We start from the raw sequence: 23,976 nt of genomic DNA on the forward strand, positions 1-23,976 counted from the left end.
CCCCCCATTTACATTACTACCACCTCAACCAACACAATTGCACCATGAAGATCCTCACCAAGGAAGAAGAAGATGCCCACTACCGGTAAGCTGGCCCCTCCTCCCTCCCCTCCTCCCCATCTCCCTTCAATTCTCGATCTTCCCCCCCCCCAAAACCCTTAAATCCTCCCACACACCCCCGCAAATCGCCAGCAAACCACCCCACTAACACCCCGGTGAAAAAAACAGCACCGTCCTGAAAGGCGGCACCATCGGCGGCGTGCTCGGCCTCATCGGCGGCGTGGCCGGCGTGCTGGCCTTCAGCAAGCGCAGCGCGACGATCCGGAACCTGACGCTGCCGATGAAATCGTTCCTGGTGACGTCGTCGGGCACGTTCGTGGGCATCATCGCGGCGGACCACGCGTCGCGCGACTTCGAGGCCTCCCGGAACGCGAGCCAGGTGTGGTACAAGGACCGCAACGAGCGGCTGCGCCAGGAGGAGCTGGCCTCGCTGTCCACCGTGGATCGCATCACGGCCTGGGCCAAGCGCGAGAAGTACAAGATCGTCGGCGCCACCTGGGTCGCCTCCATGGTCGGCAGCTTCGCCATGGTCAACCGCAACAAGTTCCTGTCGGCCAGCCAGAAGATCGTGCAGGCGCGTGTGTACGCCCAGGGCCTGACGCTCGCGGTGCTGGTGGCCAGTGCCGCGTTTGAGATTCAGGATCAGAGGAAGGGCAAGGGGTTGCTGGATAAGGCCAAGGCGGAGAAGGAGGCCGCCAGGCAGGAGAAGAGTGAGGCCCCGGCGGCGGGTGCTCGCGAGGAGACGGGCGATCTGTGGAAGGATATGGTCGCTGCGGAGGAGGAGCGCTTGAAGCGCAAGAAGCAGAGTCTCCATGAGCATGATTATTTGGAAGGGCATGCGAAGGCGGAGGAGAAGAAGAAGAAGAAGAAGGGGCAATCTGAACAGAAGGAGGAGGGAGAGGAGAAGGGTGAGAAGAAGGAGTAGATGTTTTTTTATGGTGGTGTTGATGCTTGATAGACTTACTTGGAGTGGTCTGCGGGTTTGGACCACTTTCCTCTTTTTTTTCTTGCTTTCTTTGTCCAAAAGATTTGGGTGCCGGGTTTCACGCTTTCTTAATGCATGCTCATGAGTGTTTATATCTTCATCAATGTATAACATCTTTCTGGACTTGTGGATGTAGGCCGTTGTATGCCAATCTAAGCTGGATGGGATTGAGGGTTTTTGTTGAGGGTTGAGGACTTCTTTACGTCTAAGTATAATTGAGGAGCTACCAAACGGATCTTGAGGATGACTCTATACCTAAACTCCCACGATAGATTTCACAGACATGCAAATGATGTACTCAGGAAATCATTATGCACAATACAAAAGCCCAGGTCAACTCAATCTCAATCACATTAATTAAAAGTACACTCAGTCCAGACTCAGAGACTCATGCATCCCATACTGCAGGCAATGCCCCACATGACATCATAAGCATACACATATCACGTCAAGCACCATCAAGCAATTAAGCAATTTAAACAATTAAGCAACAGTCTTCTCGGATTCCCCGGAATTCTGCCCCACCCACTGCGACTCCTCCAGATTATTCAGCTCATCCTCCTCCTTGTCCAGCTTCAAATTGGTGAGGTAGAACAGGTTGCCTCCGATAAACGCCAGCACCGCCACGAACCCATAGTTCCAGATTAACAACGGGTCCGTCGACAGCGCCGTCAAGCCCTGCTGGATAGCCGAGGAAATGGCATTCATGAACAGGTACAACGACGAGACTGTCCATCAGATTAGCATGACTACCCCTAAAAGGGCGTGGCATAGCAGCTTACCTAATGACTTCATGTTCTTCGGCGCCTTGGTGTAGGCATACTCGTACCCCGTGATCGAGGTGAAGATCTCCGAGAACGCGATCAGCACGTACGGCACCGTCTGCACCCACACGTTGATTGGCGCCGCCTCGTCGCAGGTGCTCGGATGGTCGCCGCAGGGGCTCAGCTTGTAGATGTAGTACTGCGTCACGGCTGCCGCGATCATCGAGGCCGCCGCCAGCAGGTACCCCACGTAGATGCGCTTGATTGGCGTGAAGTTGATGCCCATCTTGCGCAGACCCGGGTACACGAACTGGTCCATGATCGGGATGAAGATGATCAGGGCCAGCGGGTCCAGGTTGTTGATGATGTCGTTGGGCACCCCGTGAAGCTGCATCGTGGCCGCCTGCGAAGTCAAGTTGTTGGTCATCTGGCCGTATGCCAGCCCTGTTCGACTCGTTAGCGGCGTCGACTTATGGGATAATATAGAAAGAGAGAACTCACAGTAAAGAGGGTACCATGCAAAGACCGCGCAGGCCTTGACGGCACGGCGCACTTCGTCCACCCACTGATCGTCAAAGGTCATCCAGTGAGGCTTGTTCTCCACCTGGCTGGGCTTGACGCTATCCCAGAACTCGGTGGACTGGCATCGCTTGAAGCTGTGCTCTGTCAGTCACGACTCCCCTAATGCACAGACACAGGGTACTCACAATACAACAGGGTTCCAGGACCACTGCCCCTTCAGGGCAAGTCCCCACAGCTTGAATGCCTTCGCTGCGACGGACCCAGTCGGAGGTGTCACATGGTACTTGTTACGGCACGCGAACAATACCAGAGGACAGAATCCGAACATGATGGTCGGTAGCAGGTAGGCCAGCCAGTAGCCAACGTACTTCTCAGCGTACACCATGGCCACCGATCCAATCAGCGAACCGACGTTGATCATGAAGTAGAAGTACAAGAAAATGCGGGTGATTGTCTGCGCTGGATCGACAATGACTCGCTCCCCTGTCTTGGGGACGGTCTTGACCCAGAGCTTGGTCTCGCGGTGCTGTTCGGCAATCAGCGGCGAGATGTTCGACTTGAACCCACCCACGCCGATTCCGAAGCAGACCAGGCCGACACAGAAACAGGCAAGGGCGCCGTTGGTATTGGTGATGACTTGGGGTATGGAGGAGATGATGATGATGATATGTCCTAGCATTGCGAAGGCGATGGCGACCTGAATCGTCTTCATCCGGCCCCAGTATTCATCGGCGATCCAAGCACCCAGAATGGGCATAACGTAGCACCAGAAGGTGTTGACTGTACACTACTGTTAGTCGTGTTTAGGAGAATTGCCGTCTACGCAACTTACAGGTGGTTAGCGCGGTGGATGTTCGTTGACCCTGACCGAGGGCTCCGGACTGCCCACTACCTCCGGCACCAGTGTCAGAGCCTGCAGGCAGAGGCTGCTGAATAAAGTTGGTATCTGATGAATATTAGCAGCGCTCATAGAGACGGCCAGATACACGTACAGACGGCAGTTGTTCCGTAGTAGGAGAACCGCTCGCACAGCTCGACGAATGCAATGGTGTAGGCAGTCCACTTCACTTTGCCCGCCACACGGCGCAGGCTTTGCTCCTCCTCCGCCGTTGGTATCTCGCGGCCATCATCATCGTACCTGGTTGCAGTGATGACAGCGTCCTCCTTCTCTGGTGTCTGAAGTTCTTTTTGAGGCACGTGCGCTTGGGCGACGTAGACGAGGTCGTCGGGACCGACAGGGTCGCTCATGGTGTCAGATGGTGCAGAGAAGTACACCTTACAACGACAGCACAAGTGTAGAAAGAAGAATTTCCCGCGGATCGAGAACAAGAGAAAGCCCGGAGTGGGATTATATAGGAAAAGGCAATAAATAAGGAAGACAAGGCACCTCGCCCCATTCAGATAAGAGTCGCCCCCCGTCTAGCGGGGCTAGCATTGGGTTCGCTCGCGTGGAGTCGGCTATCAGCTATCCATCCAGAAAGACATGGGGAGAATAGAGATAGCCAACAATTAGTGTCAGCCTCTGGTGGGTACCGTCTTACCCCTGCTTGCTACTAGTAGCATGGGAATGTCTGCTGGACAGGGAAGGTATCCCATACCTTTCCCTAGCGGCTGTAGCGTCTTTCGAGAAACCGATGGCCTGTGGCAAAGAAAAAGGTGGAACACAGAGCATGCCATATGCAGCAATCAGACTAAGCACAGAACTTCCTGTCGGGGAAAGTGACCTCCAATAGACAAACGACCTCATATGTAGCGTCTTTCTTGAAGCTATTTCTCGCTGATCCGCTCCCTGTTGGGTTGCATGGTATGCGAGTGCGTTTGACGTTTATGGCTCTCGCCAACTGATCGTGGGCACCACCGATGTCCTTTGTGTGAGCCCTCTGGAGCGGCATAATTGTCCCACTGATCGCGCCAGACAGCGAATTGGGTACACCGGCTAGTCAGACAGCGGGAGAGCTTCATAGGCGGGTTAAATCTTAAGCACGCCGGAGCCCCGATGGAACATCCATGGGATAGTCTTGGCACGAGCCTCTGAAATGTGCGATCAGAAGCCTAGAGTACGCAACCAGGGCCATTAGAAGCGATGGTGCCAGAATTCCCGCATTCGCAGTTTCGTCCCCGACTTTCTTGCCTAGCCTTTCGTCGGCTTACTTCGAAGCCTATGGTCGATTCAAGCGGCAGCGGGACTATCCCTCATCTCAGATCAACGCATGCATTGTGTGCGAAGTCGACCAGAGTATACCGGTGGACTAGTACATGCGACGGTGTAATGGAACAGCGGACGAGTATCCACTAGGCGGAACGAAGCGAGGATTCCTCTCCTGAACCATAAGCGAGAAGTGCGTGCAGGATGGCCAATCGGACATAGCCCCCTTGTCGATGCAACCTCGACCAGCGGATGGCGTTATTCTCCAGATGAGTAGCCGGCTTGGATAGAGAGGAGAGAATGACACCATTGCGACCACTGATAATGCTATATCCGATAGACCAACCAACGTCGACTTGACAGCGGAGAGTGGAGCCAAATCGCATCCATGGCTGTCGAGTCCGGTCTTGGCAGTGGAGCTTGCTCTGAAGCCAATTTGGAGCGGTTGGCCCAGAAGATTAGAGATAAATCTTTCCGTATCAATTGGTCACCAACCAGGCTTATGCTGCTGAAAATGATAAGCATCCTTGAAAATCAGGATGAGGCACGCCTGATCTCACTCATGGCGAAAAAGCTGGGATAGCAGGTTTCGGCAGAGTCGCCTCAATGGCAACCGAAGGAATATGGTGCCGTCACATTGTTCCAGGCAGCAAACATTTGTACTGCGCGTCCAGAGTCAGGTGAACGTCTGCCACCACGGAAAGTTCCGAGGCTCTTACGTACTGCGAACATTCACCATCAGGTACCATCCGCTAGTCATTCCTGCAGACGCGTACATAAGTAAATCACGTGCGGGGTGATATCGTGGGCCAGCATCGAGGCTCTGCCAGGGCTCGACAGAATCACGTCTTGAACATATTCTCCAAGGGAACAAGCTCTATTTTAACAATTTCCAGAAGCTGCATCCGCGGCCAAACCTTTTTACTTCTGCAGGATTGCGGGGATGACCAGCTCGTCATTCAACGGCTTCACAATTGGATATTCGACTCTGGTGTAAATCAATCGTTATCACCACAATTCGCGCCGATGTCGGATATAAATAAGCTAGGGGTGCGCCATGGTACCCGGTACTCGCTATTATTCGTCAGAATCAGGCACCGGTTGGCCCGGTTGAGTCGTAGGGCGTGACCTTTCCTGTTGCTGTTTAGATCGTCGGCTTGGTCGAAATACGTGCGATGGAGATATGATTGGAATAGACAGGGAGAATGTCGGTATCAACGTACACCGGTGAATCGCCACGAACTCCTCAGAACAGAGAACGTGCCGCTCAACTCAATCGTCTGCTAAGATGGGATAGTGCAGGCTTCGGATTGGCCTCTTCGGCGGCTTGCTTTCCTCCACCATATTCCCGCCAATAAGCGGCTGGATCAATATGCAGCTCCGGCTGACGGGCTGACACTAACATTAGATGACTTCGCGACTTCGACAATTCACAAGGCACGTCAATAACATGGTTACCTGACCAACGAAGAATGACCGTGCCTCCGATCACTGCGTTTCTCCAACTTGATGAAGACCGAACGGCCCAACTGATGCAAGCCGCCCAACGCGGCTTGCTCAGCGAGGTACGGTACCTGCTCTATGGAGTCTCTCCGGATTTGCGCGATCAATCTGGCCGCACTGCCTTCTCCTGGGCGGCATCATTTGACCTAGCGCAGGCGAAAACGGCCACTGATCGCGATCGTCCGGGTCAATTGATGCAATTGCTTCTCGACCGTGGAGCCGATCCCAACCTTGTGGACCTGCACGGCGAGACCGCTTTGCATTGGGCCGTGAAGACCGGTGACGAGCAGATGGTGGAGCTTCTTCTGCAAAAGGGCGTGCTATCAGAGGTGGCCGACCTGCGGGGCCGCACACCCTTGTCGCGGGCCGCTGAACGGGGCTATGACAAGATCGTCGTGCTCCTCCTCGACAAGGGTAGAGCAGACCCAGATAGCAAAGACGGGCGAGGGCGGACCCCGCTCTCCTGGGCAGCCGAACATTGGCATCTCAAAACTGCGAGCCTGTTGGTAGATTATGGAGCCAGCGGAGACATTCAAGACCACGAGGGACAAATCCCTCTGTGGTGGTTGGTCAGCAACACGACCAGAAGAAGTATGCTGGCGCATGGGGCCACATCGCCCGACGTTGATTTCCAGAAATGGCTGACGGTGCTTGGGCCTGGCCCTGGAATTGAGCCTATGACAAAAGCTCGACGCACGTTCCTGGCATGGGCAAGCGAGCGTGGTGATCAAGAGTTGGTCCAGCATCTTTTGAGAACCACATGGGCAGACCCTAATTCAATCGATCGTTATCGCAAAACGCCCCTTATTTATGCATTGGAATGGAGCCACTATGAAGTGGCCGATACGCTTATGCTGGGCGTTGGAGATGATGTAGAACGAAAGAAGGACGTTGTGTCTCTGCCTGTGATGATTCAGGAAGGTCGTGCGCGACTACTGAAACCTTTCCTCGAACGGTACAAGCCCAGTCTAGAAGGAGAGGATGAGTACAGCTCGATTCCCTTAATGAGGATGGCACTCCAGCAGGCCGATAGACCCACCGTGGCTGCTCTCTTGGAGCACAAAGCTCGCATTGACGAGTTGGAGAACGGAGACTGGTTCGGCCCTTGTAGTGAAGGGAAACCTACTGTGAACCTGATGCCGTCACGCAATTTTCCCACCCAAGGCCAACAATCAATCCCAGTGATGGATATGACTATTCCAGAACGTGATCGGGCAGGCCTCATCGCCTTGATGAATCATCGGCTGAACATGCTGGACCTTGACGAGGGGTTGAACTTCGGGGCTTATAGCCGTGGAATCAAGCCCAGTGTAGTTGTTGATCTGGTGGCTCTGCGGGACGGACGCAGAAAGGCGCGGTGGATAACAGCCGACATTTTACAAAGAGAGATCAAAGCGCTACCCAAGACAGTCGACGAAACCCACCTGATGTAGGTCATCTATCACCTCACTGTTATGTGCCTTCGTTGTTAAACATTAGCCCAGGCTCTTCCGAGAGAACTATGTCTGGGAAACGTATTGCCCTTTGACGGAGACGCCCAACGAGATGAACTTTTCTTTGGGACACAAAAGTCCTTGTAGGACATTCACTTTGTTCATTCGACTGGACATCAAAATCGGAGACTTGCTGACGGATGACGACGACGAGAAGGGCACGGTCCGAATTATCGAATGGGCAATGCTGGAGGCACCACCGAAAGCAATTCACTACTACAGTAATCTACCTTATGGATGGATCCCACAGAATGATCTTGAACTAGTGCAACTGTTTATGCAGACCTGGCGAGAGGACTGGTTAATGATCTGCCGAGAGGCCAGGAGGTATCTCGGGCGCCTGGTAAGCGTTGGCATTATGCTCAGTAGCGGCTAGTGCTAACAAGCGCAGCGCACGCACCAGTTGACTGCTCGGGGGAAAGATGATCGACTCATCGATTCCATAGCGAAGCACATGCAGCGATGGACTCACGTTCAGGGATTACTGGCGGAGCAGCTAAGTCAAGTCCGAGATTTTGTCGCCCAGTATCAGCGGTTTAGCGAGACGCGTAGATTCACCGAGCAGATGCAGGATATGATCTCTGAGCTTGAACGGGATATCTCAGGACAGATTGACAAGCTGGAGCAGACGGTCCGCGACCTGCTCCAGATTGTAAGACACTCCAGCCTCATCATCGCGGTGTTTCCCACTGATATGTACAGGAATTTGCCTGGGTGTCGATCAACGAAGCGCATCGATCGACTAGTTTGGCAACCAGTATGAAACGACTTAGTTGGATCACGGTAAGATGCCATCCGAAGAGTATCAACATAGCACTGACGAGCTGCGCCCTCGCAGTTTATCTTTCTTCCTTTGACTTTCGCCTCTGTGAGTATTCCATCTGTGGCAGTGAAGAACAGGTTGCTCACCTTGTGTAGAGTTTATTTGGTATGAATGTGGATATCCTGGCAGATAACCCATCCTGGCGTTGGTACCCTCTCATTGGGGGCGTGCTACTGCTTCTATCTGTCGCCAGCTGGGTGTTTTTCAAGTTCATCAATGTGAGTCTCAACCTGCAGGTTCTCGCCGACACCCACTAACCAACGACTAGATGGAACAATGGCTGGAGCGTAGAGTTGAGGATATGGCTCGCAGAACAGGTCACTCGAACAAGGATCCTTTGTTGGTATAATAGAGACCTATTGTATTGATGGAAGCCTCAGGAAGAGATGAAGGTCATTTTCAGACGTCGGGCCCCATCTGAGATTGATGCTAAGGAGTTGTAAAAGTCGTGGAGCAAGTGCGCGTGAACTTCTTAAGGTTGGCTCCGCAGCCTTCCTACTGCGAACAAACAGCACAAACAGAGGTGATGGATCAGATCTATCCAGGGACCATTGGATTCATCCATCCTTTTTTCTTCCACTTCACATCACCAAGATCAGGATACCTTTTGTGTGAAGCCTCCCCGGTTGTGCCTCTATCTACTTTCAGTTCTTCTGACAAACAACGTTGCGACATCAATTGAAGAATTTATCATCTGTACCGCGCATCTCTGGATATCCTGAGTCATTGCGGAGTAACACCAGAGCCTATGATACACATGCACCAAGCGTTGTATATATCCAAGTTGTGCTCGTCCAAGAACCTGGCGAGTTTGTGCTCACTACCATACAGACGAATCGCCCCTTCAGCAGCGTGCCCTGAAACCCAACGCGCTCAAGGAAGCTGACACAAACGAAACCATGAGTATTTGACGGCTTGATGGCCTGCCTGCTTGCACTATTTGACCGCCGGGCAATCTGAACATATAACATGAGCACACACCGCACATCGCGGCTGGGTCTCATGCTTCGGGCCATCATCGCATTGGCACTACATCAGAGATTAGTTCTTTTCGAATGATAAGTTGATGTGCATGGGACTCATCTCCAGAGCATACGCAGAAATACAAGTAGAGGCGATTGAAGACTGATAGTACGTTGCCACCACAAGCGATAAGCTCCTGACCCACCTGATCGGTTGACACTAGTCGTCCAACGATGGTTGGGGAACTTGGGTTCTCCTGTCACTGAAGTGGTGCAAGGCTAGCAGCCATCAAAATCCGAGAGTCTTCAGACATAGCAATCGGTGGTCTCGCCAATAGTTCCAAGTTTGAGAGAAGGCTTAGAAGAGGTGGCAAGTTGAGTCTTTTATGTTGGCGGCAATGCGGGGGAATGGCCCGCTTAAGTACACGCCTCGCACGAACGTCCTAGTCTCCCTCCCTCGTGCATATACTACCTAGTCTCTTTTGGATGAAGTACAAGAGGGGCTATCAGTGTGGCTGGGTGACACCAATCTCTATACGCTTGATTGATCAGCAACCATGATCTTGTCCTCGTTTGCTTGCCAAGTAGCATGTATAGTATAACCTCCGCAGCCTTCACTGCAACTCGGTTGCTGTCTAGCTTCCACTCTGTTCAATTCGCATGGATGGTCAGCATTGAGGTAGGGATACCCAACATCAATGCAGATATTCGCCTAGTAATGTTGTCGTGGCCAGACCTACCAACAGAGAAGGCGGAGAGTTCAGTATGACTGCGGCAAAGCAACAAACCATGGCTTTCAGCGCATAGGCATGCCCGACAATCCGGCTCAATTCCTGCTGCAGGCACTTTCGAAGCTAGACGCGAATCATTTCAATTGACAAAGAGACGACGATTTCATTGTTTTCTGGCAGATATCCAAGTGATCTTAGCGACCTCTATCGGAATCAGCAGAAGGGACAGAAAGCGATGGCGATGTACCAGCACATGCAGGCTACGAGAGGAGCTTGGGTCTCGATCATGCAAAGACCGCGAGACGGCGGAGAAAATAAGCCTGCTATCCTCGTCTTCGAGGCCCAGCAAGCGAAAAGTGATGATTGAGTTCTTCCGTGGACGTATCTGATAGCGCTATCTGGTCTTCTTCTGGCTCTTACTGAGTACGGGTCCGACGACACATGACTAATGAGCCCATAGCACAGGCAAATACGACTACAAGAGCGACACTTGCTACCACTACGGCCAATCCCGTCGCCACGGCCACAACCCGACTCCCACGGCAACGTCGGCATCCACAACTCCTCCACCAACAGCTATATCGAGCAAGAAATGGATCGTCGGGCCCGTTGTCAGTGCCGTCGTGGGTCTCGCGGTGCGGGGAGGAGTGGCGTACTTGTTCATTCGACGGCGTTGACAGAACACACAGCCGGTTGGACACGATGAAAACACCACGACGGAAGATTGCAGCCCTGTACAACAGACGCAAGAGCCGTATCGTCAAGCGCCGCATGAGCTATCGGAGGAAGACGGCCACCATGACATGTATCGGGACAATACCTCGCCCAAGGAGCCTGCGCATATACATGAGTTGCAAGGATGACAGCGTGCACATAATGAGCAAATTGGTAGAGCGGTTTTAGACCATAAAATATGGTCGATATTGCTTATGTCCATGATAAGAAGAGACCCGGGTACGAGGACATTCAGTCACTCGGGACAATGCCCTACCGTACCTTCCACCGTGAGATGGAGGGCGTTTTCTTCTCTTACCCAAGAGGAAAAGTCAATAATACAACAAACCAAGTGCTAGCATCGCGAGGCGCCCAAAATCAGCCAGACGGGCCAAAACTTCATCTGCTTCTCAGCCACTCTCTTGGTAAATCCCCGCACTGCTATCTGAACAGCCTTTGCAAACCAATGATACTCCAATAAGAGCGTTACTTAAGATGGTACTTGATCCATGGCTCCTCATTCAGCATATCCTCGGACAGCCGATCCCTGGGTTTCCAGGCGGGATCAGAACATACATCGTTCCCGAAAAACACGACCATGGATTAGTACCTGGCAGCAGCTCGGCTCGTATAAGCGCAGCATCAATGATCCGGGCACGAGCACATTTAGATCGAGTGTCGTCAGAAAGGAGTAAAGCGATGCATCATCGGTCCCAAGGAACACCCTCGCTTACCATGATATTATAAAAGCTTATACTAAAGCTTCTACTAAAGCCAAACGGGGTATGACTCATCCGCCTCCACCAGCTCGCTATCAATCATTTTATCCGCGGCGCCCCAAACCGGCACATCCACCTTCAAAGTTCTGCATTTCTCCACGCCATCATGCTCATCAAACACGACGACCTCTCCAGCCCCGAGACCCGCGCGCTCCTGGCCCTCCACCTGGCCGACCTGCAAAGCAAATCACCCTCCGAAGCCGGCCATTTCCTCGGCCTCACCGCACTCCAACAGTCCTCAGTCTCCGTGTATTCGGCCTGGGTCGGCCCGGAGCTCCTCGGATGCGGGGCGCTCAAGGAGTTCTCGCCGACGGCGGGCGAGATCAAGTCCATGCGGACGGTGGCGACCCACCTCCGCAAGGGTGTGGGGCGCGCCATCGTGCGACATATCATCAACGAGGCCCAGAGGAGGGGGTATGCGTGGTTGAGTCTGGAGACGGGGACCGACGGGTCGTACGCGGCGGCGCGGGAGTTTTACGCCGGGCAGGGGTTCGAGTGTCGGGAGACGTTTGGGGCGTATGTGCCCCGCGAGGGGACCTGTTTGATGATTTTAGACCTGGCGGGATCGGAGTGTTGACATACAGTTTCAGGCGTATATGAATAACATGTTCAACGACATAATTGCTCCAACTTCTCATAGGGAGTCTGTATCAGTAGCAGTTACTAATAGGCACAATTGGTTGTTCTGAATGTGAGCCACTGTGCTCTCTGTCTCTCGCTCGATCAACAGCCACGCTATTCAATTTGGCGTCTTTTCCGACGAACACACGCCCAAATTCTCAGCTATACATCCCAATGACTATATTTAAATATCGATCGTCGAGAGGTGGTTCATACATATCTCTGCTCGTTACCCACATCTCCTCCGTATATTCCAGACATATCCCGAGTCGATAGGAATTTCTGCAGGGCTTGAATCCTCCCTCTCCGTCTGACCACTCATACCCTGTCATTTTCGCCTCTTAAGGCCGAATCTATAAATGGTGCCCATCTCGACGATAAACTGATAAGGCATTGAAGCGTTTCTATTGAACTTACAAGTGTTTGCGTCTTCCGTGATCTCCCCCGCCCCCGCCTTGATTTTCCATTTCCCGTATACTCATCTCCTCATCTCCTCGACCCGCAGAAGCGATGATCCAGGGTGAACCGACCATACACAAATACCCAGGCAACTGCCATTGCGGGAGCGTGCGATTCGAGATCCATCTCGCTAGTCCATTCCAAACGACCTTCGCATGCCCATGTAGCATCTGTGCGAAAGCAGGCTGTCCATGGATCTTCACGCAAGATGACGAACTGAAGTTCACCAAGGGGCGCGACACTCTAGCCAGCTACAAGACCCAGATGGGGGAGTACGAGGTGCGCCGAATCACCTTCGGGCATATACAGATTTGAAACCCGCTGACTTGACTCCTCCTCGATACACTCACGGTTCTAGTTCTGCGCTACCTGTGGTACCCCGATCACAGTCCGAAACCACCTCACCGTCGCGGGCCAGCCCGGTATAGGTGTCAGCGTGAGGCTTCTGACCCTTCACCCCTCCCCCCGGCCAAAACTGACAGTGTGGTTGTTGCTGAGACGGATCGCTGGTAGGCAAGAGCGTTGCGGGACGTGAACCCGTTCCATCTATCCGTGACCAAGTACGCACTAACCTACTTCTCTCATCGGAGTGTTCAACTGATGATCGAACTCCCTGGGCTCAACCGCAGATTAACCCCCCCTCGCGAAGATGAACCAGCATCGTCCGCTCCCGAAGTCCAACCGACCCAACAAAGCCCAAAGACATACACGGGAGGCTGTCACTGCGGAGCAATCCACATCACCGTGACGAGCGCGCCGCTCCGCGATGTCCAAGTTAAGGAAGATAACTGCAGCATTTGCCAACGGGTCAGTCCGTCCTCTCCCACCACGAAGGCGCCCCCCCCCCCCAAAACCCTCTATGACTATCCCGCTGAAAGCAAAGATACAAGAATGCGAACACATGCATCTACCCGACGAAATGCGCAGTCGCGACTCAGGACCCCAGCAGCCAGCTCCGCGAGTATCGCTTTGGCCGAAAGTTCACGGGCCATCGCTTCTGCGGGGTCTGCGGGGTGCAGCTCTACATGCACCTGTATGGACCCCCGGCGGCGGTGGTGGCAAGGCTGTCGCCAGAGAAGCAGGAACTGGTGCGACGGAATTTGGAGATCGTGCCCGTTCGAGTACAGGTGCTGGATGGGGTGGAGTGGGAAGAGATTCACGTGGAGAGGTCGGACGAGGGGACGGAGGGGTATGTGCTGGGTGCATGAGGGGAGGATGGCTAGCGACAAGCGCAGACGGGTGCCATTGTGGTATCGGTTTTGCCGTCTAGGTAAAGGGGGAGGGAGACCAGGGGGTCGAGATGAGATATGCCGTATCTCAAGCAGAATCCGCTATGAACGGTGCAGGCTAACCTTTGTTCCGTTACCCGAAAACCACACCGGATGACAGATAGATTAACAGCAAGCGTAATCAAAGGTACTTGCATAACTAGCTGAAGACTGAGCAACACATTATGGCGGGGGTGCTACCTCGAAACAATATTAGAGGAGGGTTCTTAGGCTTATCGGTTATTATGGAGCTGAAGGTATAGCTATTAGGGGTTCATTTTGCCTCCTTATTGAGCTTCTTATCAACGCTCTCTAGGGTCTCTCTGTTGAGTTCGTCAGCTAAGATGCTCAGCGAGAGTAATTAGGTTGAAAGTTACAAGATCATGTACTAGTTGCTACTACAGTATGTATCGTCTAGAAAAGTCAGGTTGAGGAAAAAGAGTTACTGTCAATGACAAGCTGAATCTCCTAGACAATTAATATTCTCCACGAAATTAGAGTATACTCTTTAAATATCGAGGTCTGACCCGAAAACCCCCTATCAAACAGACTGTATCCCGCGGAGCAGTCTCATTATGGATCATTACACATGAGGATTATCACAAGGAGGGCTATCAGCAAATTCCTTTTATCCAGAATCTATTCTGTCCAGCGAATCTACCCCGCCAAGCAAATGTAAAGCTACAAGTCTACCAAGCAACCGATTCAAATCCAGCAAGTGGCACCGAGCCCCGGCGGCCCATTGGTCTTCAGTATTTTGAGCGAACACTGCCGTAGCGCACTCCGTTGAATTCCAGCTCGAACAGCAGGGAAGCGGAGGTAGGAATCATGACTAATTTGTAATCAATGTGGTAGTACTTGACGCCCTTGGAATTGCACTTCTGAGTAAAGAGCTCTCGAGGAATTGTGCTGAGGTCTGCTTTTAGGGTGCATAGCCGCATCGTGTCTGTGTCTGGTAAATAAACAATAAGGTTGAGGTTAACAGTCAAGACACTCACGATTGTTCTTGAAGTCCGGTGCAGTGTCATCATTACAGAACAATAGCTTCACCTCAAAACACAGCCCATCCCCTATATTCCTTGAATTGTAGAATGGCATTCTGATCGGTGAATTTTCCGAGATAACCGAGAACTAGGCCAATTAGTCTAATTGATCCTGTGCTTGAGAATGTGAAGTAAACATCTTTGACAAGTACCTTCTTAATATACCATCGCATACTATCATGGATGTTATATTGCTCTTCCAAAGGGCACCACACTTTGCGGTCAGGATTGTCTTGGCCCTCGACATAAGGAATACTAATCTCGATGCCGTAGTGGCGGCAGGCAATGCGGTTTTCTACCTGATTGCCGTCGAATCCTCGATGTACAGCACCGCTATATGGTCATCAGCTCGCGACTCTGGCTGAATATAGGGAAGAGAGAACGAACCATACTACTGCTGACCATCTGTGTCACCGAATTAGCCAATGTTCTCCCGAAAGTATGGATAGACTTACGCGTCAGGTGGCTGCATTACAAGCACACTAGGGCTTGCTTCCTGCAAGCGGTGGAAAAGGAACATAGAGGCACCAAAACCCCCGACAAGGATAATTGCCTAATGCTGAAATTGTCAGCAATTCGTTAAGTCATTTTGTTGCCGAGATCTCGATGACCTTTGGGTGGAGTTTCTTCTCTTTAATGCCCTCTATTTGCTCTGCAACGAGGGATTCCACCTCTTTAACGATGGGGTCAAAAATGCTTGTTACGTCCTCACTAAGACCGGTCAGAACATGCTTCACTGCCAGTAATCCGAGCAAATGTTATGGTGCATCCACTGACCTGGTGAGATAAAGAAACCCATCTTCGATTGATGCTAGGTGATCGTCAAGCGATCCTGGAACTGGAATAAAATAGTCAACATCTGCGAAGTCCTCGTCGTATTGCCCTGCGAAGTTAGGCTTGACTCGATCTTGGCAATAGTGTAATGCAGCTTCTTTTGCTTTATCGGATAGTGCAGCGTAGCCTTTAGGCCCCATTCTTTCCTCAAGCATCTTCTGGAAGCTTTCATCCAATAACATCGACCCGCAGATACGACCTTGAAAGCATCAGATGCCACTGCAACGTCACTTCGTGAAGACTCAGCTTACCTGCTCCCTTCACAACCTCCCTCATGACAAGTGGCTCCAAACCTTGAATCTGGTATGAAATAAGATCCTAGTAGATAATTAGCCATGGCTGTGGCGAAGTTAATACTTCAATTAGTCTTACCACTGTGCCACCGCCAGCATCGCAAACAACGAACACATCGTTTTTCTGTAGACCGTCAGTCATCGCGTTACAATCACACTCGCTTGTAATGTAGCATACAGCAATCGAATTAGATTGGATGGCGCGAAGGGAGTAAAGGGCAGCAGCCTCAGGTTCGGACACGAGAGAGATGTCTTGAGGGGCGATTCCTGCCTTCAGGGCGGCTCGTAAGGTGCAATCTTTAGCCTTGTCCGACCAAACAGCTGGCACAGTGAGAATGAACTGAAGATTCATAGCACTCGCAGCTATCCCCAGACGCCGCTCCAGGACGCCCTGAGCGTATTTGATAAGGTGTCTCAAGTAGTCCGCTGTCACCTGGACGGCATCCTTGTCAAGAATGGCGAGCAACTTCTTCGAGCAGAGGGACGGCGGGTACATTGTCTCCTGTTCCTCGTCGAGAAGGAGCTTGAGGCCTCTGAAGGCTTCCGTAAATGGGCCAACTCGATAGCCCCAGCTGGCGGTTCGAGCTTCATAGGATGTAGTGGAGGGGACTTTCATTGAGGTTCCTTTTTAATGAGGGGTTAGAATAGCCTTTCGGTTGAAACAGCTGCGGAATCTGACATACTGTTACCTCCACCAGGCCAGGTGGATAGCACGGGTTGCCAGACGACCCTCTTGGTGATTTTCTGTCTAAGATAGAACGCAACGTCCGAGGCAACTGTACGTATCTTGCGGGTGGAAGTCTTGACATATATGAGTCCGTACTAAATCTTGCCAGGTTCAGAGAACGAGCTCGATGTCTGGAGGGTGGCTACAAGCGTCGCAATCCAGGCGAGCTCAAATCGCCAGACCGACCTTGTGACTCGCAGCATCGTCTACGGTGCTGAAACAATACTCCGGGACTTTTCTTCCACTCAGGAAGTATCAAGACAGGGCCAGCTTCGAGGACTGCTGTGGAAATGTGCGACCCCCTCAAGCTTGCCTTGAGCCGGCAGAAACAACGGTTCTTCTTCTGCTGCAGTCCACTCGGAGTGATGTTTGACCCTCAGTCAATGATTCTTGGTGGAGGGGACGGGAAACCAGCCTCTATAGTTCGATGGTCTCTGTGGCCGGCAATCGTGAAGACAGTTGACCAGCGCGGTTGTGTTTTGGAGCCAGAATTAGTCTGGACAATGGAGTCATGATGAGCAATTTCACTCCGACTGGTGGAGGAGGGGGGACTTCTTGGAACAGTAACGAGTAGTTTTGCTCTGGAAGAGGCTTGCATCGAACTTGCTAACAGACGGATTTGCTGGAGGTGAATCATTTTAGCTATTGCTTGCTTGAATTGAAGTTCTATGGGCCTCACAATCCTCACAAAAAAGTACACTGATTCATAACATACTTTTCCTCAGCAGGAACAAGAAACACCGGATATCTTAAACTTTCGTAGCGATGGCTGGATGAGAAACTGTATCTAAGTAGAGTAAGAGTCAAGACTGGCCTTTATTCGATTGAAAGTCCTGGCCTACCTAGTATGATAGCAGTATCATCTCTTCTTTACAACAATCAATGCAGTGAACTGCATAATCAAAGGCAATCCATTACCCCTAGTGAAGTTCAAATTATACATTCTACATCGACTCCCAAAAAGGAAAACCCGAAATCTAAGTCTATCTATATGCAAACATCCCCTCACTCCCCACCCCACTCCTCAAACAGCTTCGCATCCAACCCAGCATAGCCCTCCACAACCCTCAACCCACGCAGCCTCTCCTCCTCGATCCTCTCCCACGGCCAATCCTCCTCATTCCACGAATGAACATTCCTCTCCCTCTGCTCCTCCTTCACCGCATCATCACCACCCCCGGCATCCAACAACACCTCCCTCACAACCGCCGCATCCACCCCCGTGGCCGTTCCCGTGGCCGTCCCCGTGGCCGTAATCCCCTCATCCAGCAGCTGCCCCTCCTCACTCCCACTGTCCCCCGGCGTCAAGCTCCCACCCCCACCCGCCGAAGAAGCAACCGACCCCGCCGGCCTCTCCGGCAAGAACCCACTGGCCCTGAGCACCCTCTCAGGGGGCACGGTCACCCGCCCCTTCTTAACCACATACTTACTCAGCGCGGTAGCCAACAACCTCCCCTTCCCCGTCCCCTTACCCCCAGCCTGCGGCCGTACAAAGTAACTAATCATATACACCCACTTCTCATCCCAACTGATCACCCTCGAGGTGATCTCGTACCGCTCGAAGGGCTTGATCTCGCGCTTAAAGCTGCAGAACACGCTGCCCAGGGCGATGTACAGTCCGAGTTTGCTTCCGCCCTTGGGCTGTTGCTTCTCCGCCTTTCCGGATGATGCTGATGCAGAAGCGAGCTCGGCGTCGAGATCGCGGTTCACGAGGCGGGACCCCGGGGTGAAGATGCGGGTGGCCAGGGCGGTGCGGGCGATGTCCAGGTCGGAGAAGTAGGTGCTGTTGGACTTGTGGAAGTTGTAGTCGGTTTCCAGGATCGGGGTGCGCGAGCTGATGGTCAGCGGGAGGAAGATCGGGTGCGTCGCGTGCGGCGGCGGGTGGGTGGATGCTGGATGGTGCGGGTCTTGCGGGGTGCGCCGGATGTTCCGGTAGAGGTGGTGGGCGAGGCGGGCCTGTGTTATAAGGGTTGGGGTTAGTATGTTGGTTCTCTGTTTGAAAGGTTGAGGATGAGGGTGATAGAGAGGTGTTGTTGTGGTGGTGGTGGTGAAGGCGATGTGGTTGTAGGCTGCGCTGCGACATTGAGGGGAAGAATGCATGTACTTACATGCCAGACCAGAGGCAGGTTCTTCAGGTTGATCAGTGCGAGGAACAGTGCTAGTGCTTTCCAGGTGAGAAGAGATGAGATGCATTCCTGCAGGAAGTGGGACAGAGTGGACAGGGAAGCCATGTTGACAGTGGTCGATTATCGCTAGCTAGCTAGCTATGCTATAGATCCCAGTTACCATCGATGAGAAAGAGAAAACAAGCTAGCGTCAAGGCGTCTCAGTGAGACAGACGTAACTAACGACAACGCCGCCTGTCTGAAGAAAATAATGACAGTCGAAACCCTGTCGCCGGGATAAACAGGTGCTCGTCCCCTGAGAGATGCAGTTCCCAAAAATGAGACGCGATGGAGATAACGTGTTGAGCCGAGGCACGTGGAGGCTTGATTGCTTATCTCATCCGGCCATCCATCCACACACCATCAATCCATTATAACCATAACCATAAACCGTAAAACAGCTTCAGCTTTAACTTCAACGTAAATTCCCACCTCCCCATTCAGAAAATAGCCATACAATTCGGCGGACTCGACACGCCCTGCGCACAATTCAAGGGACTACTCGACACGAAGAACGTCCACCGCCCGAGCCGCCGACACATCTCGGCGAGCCCATCGAGATCAAACATCTCGCCGATGGGCAACCCCCACCCGGCCAGCAGGTAGTGATGGAGGTCCCACTCCGGTCGGAGGGGCGGGTAGACCTCGAAGCTGACGGCGTCCGAGGCCACGGCGGCGAAGTGGTGGTCCCAGAGGAAGCGCAGCACGCGCTCGCTCTGCTCCAGCCCCGCATGCTGCGGCGTCGGCTGCCGGCTGTACGCCGCCTTCTGCTCGTCGGTCATCGCGTCCCACGTGGCCGGCAGGCCCACGCGCAAGAAGAAGATGTCGCCGCGCTGGAACTCGATGCCGCATTCCTGCGCGATCGCCTGCACCTCGTCCAGCGAGATCTCGTACCGGCTGAGCGCGTCCACCGTCACCCCGCGCTTCTCCCGCGCCCAGCTGCAGTAGTCGATCAGCACCCCGCGGCCCGCGATCCCCTGCTTCGCCCAGTGGCCGATGCCGATGCGCGCCGACTGGGGGTCCAGGATCTCGGCCGCCGTCGTGCCGCCGTAGAACACCTGTTCGTTCGCGCTGCCGGTCGTGGTGGTGGTGGTTGATGTTGTGCGACTACTGCTGTCCTCCTCTGCGGCAGGCGGCGGCGGCGCGCTGTGGTGACGCAGTCCGTCCCATTGTGAGGATTGCTGTGGGTTGAAGTGATATTCGTCGTCAAAGGCAACGCCCTCTGCCACCCACTTCACTTTGTGTTCGAAGGGCTTGCGCTTGAAGCCTGGGCCATGCGATGACGTAGTTAGCATGCGGCGTAAACAAATAGTAGTCAATGCTGGGTCTCAACCCCGCGAGCCGGACACTAACCCGGAGGGTTCAGCTTCTCGAGATCCCAGTTCAAACACACGCGTTCGCCGGTCCGGATTTGCGTCTGGGCTGCGCTGGCGACGACCTCTGGAGTCAATAGTCGTAGCATGCCCAGTCCCTCTTCGCGCGACCCTGGCGCCGCCGGCCAGTATCGTCGCTTGTCTGGCAGGTCATCGTATTTCTCTGGGATGTTGAATTCCGACATCATAGAAGGGTATCCAAGGACTGAAACGGCAAATAGTTTCGTAATGAAGAGATGAAATGGAGGAAACACAAGAGGGGAGGCGTAAGTGACAGACGAGGGGCGCCGCTGAGAAAGGCGGGGAATCGGAGTAAGTCCGGGCGAGACTCAAGTTCTTAACGTGGACTGTGCTGTGTACATAAACAGCTCTTCAAGGCTGTGATATAATATCTATTCAGACAATGACAATACACAATAGTGGAATACAAGAATGCAAGTGAAAATACACCTCCTCCTCCCCCTTCACAAATCATCTTCATCCTCTTTCACACTCTGTCCTTGCTTGTTGAGTCGGGACATCTCGTGCTGCTCACCTCGCCCAGCACCGCCCTGCGTCGACATAGCAATTGCCTGACGGCCTGTGTCCGACGACTCAAGGAACTCGCGCAGTCGTCTCTTGCCCTCCACCATGGCTTGGTTCGAGGCCGCCTCCGTCATCTTCATGATGGGGCCCCACAGATTAAGCTGATAGGTCACATACGCGCCCACCGCGCAAACAAACAGCAAGAAGAAGTAGGCGGGGTTGCGAAGCACTGTGGCTAATTAGTGATGATCTTTCGTACGCAACACAAAAGTTCCACTTACCAGCAATGATCTCGTTCCAGCCGAGCGCAAGGAGGATACCGTAGAAATACAGCGGAACCTGCGTCATGCCCCCGATGGCACTCCGCTTGGCTTCGACATAGACGCCATCCGCCGCCTTTTTGAACCGCACCGTCAGTTCTTGGCGCTTGGCCTCGCTAAGCATTGTCATTTCCTCCTCTAGGCTCTTGCCTTCCTCCTCGTCCACTCCTCCGATCGGCGGCAAATCCTCCTCGTCCGCCGGGGTTGAAGAGCTGGGAGTGTGGCCGATCCAGCGATCCAGCGGAGGCGGAGCAGAAGTCTCTTCAAGACGGAACCGGGACAGTAGTGGGATAAGCGTGAGAGTCGACTCGCGAGCGCGCGTATAGATACCCTCAATGTCGTCGGTAGGGCGCCAGATCCGGGGGACACCAGCTTCGTCATATCGAAATTTGTCCTCGAAGTTCTCGCGCAGCTTCAGCAGCAAGTTGCCCTCCAACATTTCTTCTTCGATCTTGGCCCGTAGCACGCCCCAGGACTTCCGGCGCAACCGCCAGAGACCAACGTCAACCTCCTCCAAGCTAGCATCAAAGCTACTAGCACGGTCGGTAAATCTGCGCTCGGCATCAAGGACCGTTTCAACAAAGACATTCCAGACACGGTCCCAGAACTTCTTCTCAACAGGCTTGTCCCCTTCTTCAGGTGCACCGCCCCCGGCGCGTCCAGAACCAAGCGCATTGAATTCCAAGCCGACCGACTCTCCCAGGCGAGACTGGACCCACCGCTCAACCCGACTGGCCAGCCGCCGCATCTCCTCCCGTCGCAACCGTGCGCTGACGTCGGCCAGCTCTTTCTCATACAACGACAGCTGCTGCTGGTAATCGCTCCAGGCAGTCCCCTCAACAACAGTGGCGCGCGCAACCTCCTCAAACTTCTGAACTGCCTTAGACACCTCGTCATTGACAATCTCCGCGAAGTCGTAACCAGTACCCTTCTTCTGGCCAGCCTTGACAGTGCCGGAGACAGCCTCAGTGAACTCATTGATACCAGTCTTGTGCATGGCATCGAGTTGACCCTGGAAGAGCGCCTTGAGGCGAGTATCAATCTTGTCCTCCAACTCTGCTTGTTTGCGCAGGTAAACACCTTTGTGGTAGCGACTGGCCTCGGTCTCGAAACTGCTAAACGCTTTACTGCGAGAGGTGCGCATGGCGGCTCCCAAACCACCGAGGATCTCCGGCTCACCGAGGCGAGCGGCCTGCGACTGCTTATCCTCAAAGGGAATAATGGCCTCGTCGAAGGCGAGCATGACCTCCCGAAGGATCTCATCGCAGCGGAATTGCGCTAACAATTCCTGCTGGGTTGGAAGGTCCAAGTCCTTATTGTTGACGATCTGGTCCCAAATGCCCTCCGCATACTTAGAGAAACCATCGGCGGGGATTCTGCGGTGGTACTCGGGTAGGAAGACACCACCATCAGAGAACTCGCCTTTGCGGGGATCGAGACTAGGATCCTTGTGGTCCTCACGGAAACGCAAGCTGAGCTTCTTGGTTTCGGCAACAAACTGCTCAGGCTGGTAACTCTTGTGGGGGAGGCCGTAAAACTGGAAGTCGAAGTAATCGTGAACGGACGACTGCTCCAGGCCGGCGGGCTTCGAGATCGAGTCCCACAGTCGAGACATGTCTTCCATCAGGGTGTTCTGTAGATTCTTCAGGGGCGTATTGCCAACGAAATCACGGATCACAAAGAACAAGAGAGATCGATGGGTGGTGCTATATAAGACGAAGAGCGATTAGCGCGTGTAACTTTAAACCGTGTCCAACGAAGGAAACCTACTTGCGATCCTTCAAGAACAGCTGCAAATTGACCTCGAAAACCGTCTTCAGCAGTCCCATGTTTGCGCCCTGGTACAGACCGACCTGATGCTCCCAGATATTGACAATCAAGACTTCACTGGTCGCAAGCGCAAAAAGGGCGCTCTTGCGCTCAAAATCCTGGTCTTCGCCTCTCTCGCGACCATCTGTACCCTCGACGTCCATCACCAGGATGTTATCCGCCATCGACTTGTCCCCGCCGTTCTTGTTCTTCGACAGCCAGATACCCTTGGTCGTCTGGCGACGCTCCAGCTCGGACATGACTGAGAAATGCGTACCGAAGAGGTGGTTCAGGAGCGTGGACTTGCCCGTCGACTGGGATCCGAACACAGATATGAGGTGATAGTTGAAACCCGCATGGGTGACATCTTCCAGACTTAGGTATTTTGATAGATTCGGACTGCGATGATACCAGTGTTAGCCTAATGCGCCGGGTGCACGCCAGGTGGCATCGTCCCCTGACGAGAACAACTTGGAAAATGCCCGCCCAGATGTACGTGAGATTGATCCGCAGATTGCGACTGGGGAAAAAACAGGGGGAAAATCATAGCATACTTGAATTCTTTATCGCCGTCAATCACTTGCACGCCATGCTCGTATGCAGTCTTGTCGCTGCTGCCGTTGCCAAGCGAGGCAAAATGACCGTTGGTCGCCATGACGGAATGACTAGCGTTTGTGCGGCGCGCCAGACGACAAAAATGAAGCGTGCTCTAGTTTGATGTATGATTGTTTGGTTTGGGGGATTTGGGGTGATAGTATGGCGAGTCGCAGTGAAGTACGACTATCGGAAGCGCAAATGGATAGGGAACGTCAGATGCGGAGACCGTGGCGAGAGGAGGAAGTAGTGGTACAAGATGAGACGAAACGGATTGAGGGCAGGATGCAAGGAGGGAACCGACAGTAAAATGAGGTCAGAAGTCGATCACCATGGGAAACGGGGAGCACAATCACAAGGCAAGAGAAAAGAGAGAACGCCCCGCTGATCAAAGAGGGAGGGAGTTTGGTTTCATGTGTTAAGTTGGTTGGGGTTGGGAAGCGTAGAGTGGCTGGAGGTCAGG

The 23,976-nt window shown here is 53.2% G+C and overlaps 10 protein-coding genes across 10 annotated transcripts; 5 read left to right on the forward strand and 5 right to left on the reverse strand.

Moving 5' to 3' along the window:
- On the forward strand, window positions 1-1,324 carry BO86DRAFT_389980 (HIG1 domain-containing protein). Its single transcript, XM_025672271.1, has 2 exons — window positions 1-85; window positions 229-1,324. The coding sequence occupies exons 1-2, from the start codon at window positions 45-47 to the stop codon at window positions 983-985; spliced, it is 798 nt and encodes a 265-aa protein (XP_025526672.1). The 5' UTR covers window positions 1-44; the 3' UTR covers window positions 986-1,324.
- A 197-nt stretch (window positions 1,325-1,521) lies between these two features.
- Window positions 1,522-3,723, reverse strand: BO86DRAFT_119666 (putative MFS peptide transporter). The gene is made up of 6 exons (XM_025666000.1): window positions 3,324-3,723; window positions 3,164-3,277; window positions 2,517-3,111; window positions 2,311-2,465; window positions 1,828-2,253; window positions 1,522-1,773 (listed from the first exon to the last, which is right to left on the reverse strand). Exons 1-6 carry the CDS (start codon window positions 3,577-3,579, stop codon window positions 1,529-1,531), a joined length of 1,791 nt encoding a protein of 596 aa, XP_025526673.1. The 5' UTR covers window positions 3,580-3,723; the 3' UTR covers window positions 1,522-1,528.
- Window positions 3,724-7,525: 3,802 nt separating this feature from the next.
- On the forward strand, window positions 7,526-9,596 carry BO86DRAFT_419714 (uncharacterized protein; the record flags this gene model as incomplete). The annotated part of the gene is made up of 3 exons (XM_025675141.1): window positions 7,526-7,816; window positions 7,865-8,125; window positions 9,537-9,596. The coding sequence occupies 3 exons, from the start codon at window positions 7,526-7,528 to the stop codon at window positions 9,594-9,596; spliced, it is 612 nt and encodes a 203-aa protein (XP_025526674.1).
- Window positions 9,597-9,805: 209 nt separating this feature from the next.
- Window positions 9,806-10,136, forward strand: BO86DRAFT_315258 (uncharacterized protein; the record flags this gene model as incomplete). Its single annotated transcript, XM_025668084.1, has 2 exons — window positions 9,806-9,981; window positions 10,016-10,136. Coding segments are annotated over 2 exons (297 nt in total), but the record flags the coding sequence as incomplete, so codon positions are not given.
- A 1,432-nt stretch (window positions 10,137-11,568) lies between these two features.
- BO86DRAFT_389982 (GNAT family N-acetyltransferase) lies at window positions 11,569-12,072 on the forward strand. Its single transcript, XM_025672272.1, has one exon. The coding sequence runs from the start codon at window positions 11,589-11,591 to the stop codon at window positions 12,057-12,059; it is 471 nt and encodes a 156-aa protein (XP_025526676.1). The 5' UTR covers window positions 11,569-11,588; the 3' UTR covers window positions 12,060-12,072.
- A 243-nt stretch (window positions 12,073-12,315) lies between these two features.
- BO86DRAFT_448809 (GFA family protein) lies at window positions 12,316-13,967 on the forward strand. Its single transcript, XM_025676664.1, has 4 exons — window positions 12,316-12,841; window positions 12,921-12,998; window positions 13,076-13,369; window positions 13,453-13,967. The coding sequence occupies exons 1-4, from the start codon at window positions 12,614-12,616 to the stop codon at window positions 13,768-13,770; spliced, it is 918 nt and encodes a 305-aa protein (XP_025526677.1). The 5' UTR covers window positions 12,316-12,613; the 3' UTR covers window positions 13,771-13,967.
- Window positions 13,968-14,579: 612 nt separating this feature from the next.
- Window positions 14,580-16,616, reverse strand: BO86DRAFT_432414 (Hsp70 family protein; the record flags this gene model as incomplete). The annotated part of the gene is made up of 9 exons (XM_025675795.1): window positions 14,580-14,782; window positions 14,829-14,961; window positions 15,026-15,206; window positions 15,329-15,426; window positions 15,485-15,584; window positions 15,651-15,906; window positions 15,959-16,025; window positions 16,080-16,124; window positions 16,179-16,616. 9 exons carry the CDS (start codon window positions 16,614-16,616, stop codon window positions 14,580-14,582), a joined length of 1,521 nt encoding a protein of 506 aa, XP_025526678.1.
- A 1,034-nt stretch (window positions 16,617-17,650) lies between these two features.
- Window positions 17,651-19,229, reverse strand: BO86DRAFT_432422 (acyl-CoA thioesterase). The gene is made up of 2 exons (XM_025675796.1): window positions 18,836-19,229; window positions 17,651-18,683 (listed from the first exon to the last, which is right to left on the reverse strand). The coding sequence occupies exons 1-2, from the start codon at window positions 18,956-18,958 to the stop codon at window positions 17,733-17,735; spliced, it is 1,074 nt and encodes a 357-aa protein (XP_025526679.1). The 5' UTR covers window positions 18,959-19,229; the 3' UTR covers window positions 17,651-17,732.
- Window positions 19,146-20,501, reverse strand: BO86DRAFT_119831 (uncharacterized protein). Its single transcript, XM_025666003.1, has 2 exons — window positions 20,246-20,501; window positions 19,146-20,159 (listed from the first exon to the last, which is right to left on the reverse strand). The coding sequence occupies exons 1-2, from the start codon at window positions 20,451-20,453 to the stop codon at window positions 19,333-19,335; spliced, it is 1,035 nt and encodes a 344-aa protein (XP_025526680.1). The 5' UTR covers window positions 20,454-20,501; the 3' UTR covers window positions 19,146-19,332.
- Window position 20,502: 1 nt separating this feature from the next.
- On the reverse strand, window positions 20,503-23,781 carry sey1 (dynamin-like GTPase SEY1). The gene is made up of 4 exons (XM_025666002.1): window positions 23,474-23,781; window positions 22,881-23,318; window positions 21,072-22,816; window positions 20,503-21,019 (listed from the first exon to the last, which is right to left on the reverse strand). The coding sequence occupies exons 1-4, from the start codon at window positions 23,572-23,574 to the stop codon at window positions 20,730-20,732; spliced, it is 2,574 nt and encodes an 857-aa protein (XP_025526681.1). The 5' UTR covers window positions 23,575-23,781; the 3' UTR covers window positions 20,503-20,729.
- Window positions 23,782-23,976: the final 195 nt, after the last annotated feature.

This window comes from Aspergillus japonicus (assembly GCF_003184785.1).
Source record: "Aspergillus japonicus CBS 114.51 unplaced genomic scaffold BO86scaffold_31, whole genome shotgun sequence".
NCBI lineage: Eukaryota > Fungi > Ascomycota > Eurotiomycetes > Eurotiales > Aspergillaceae > Aspergillus > Aspergillus japonicus.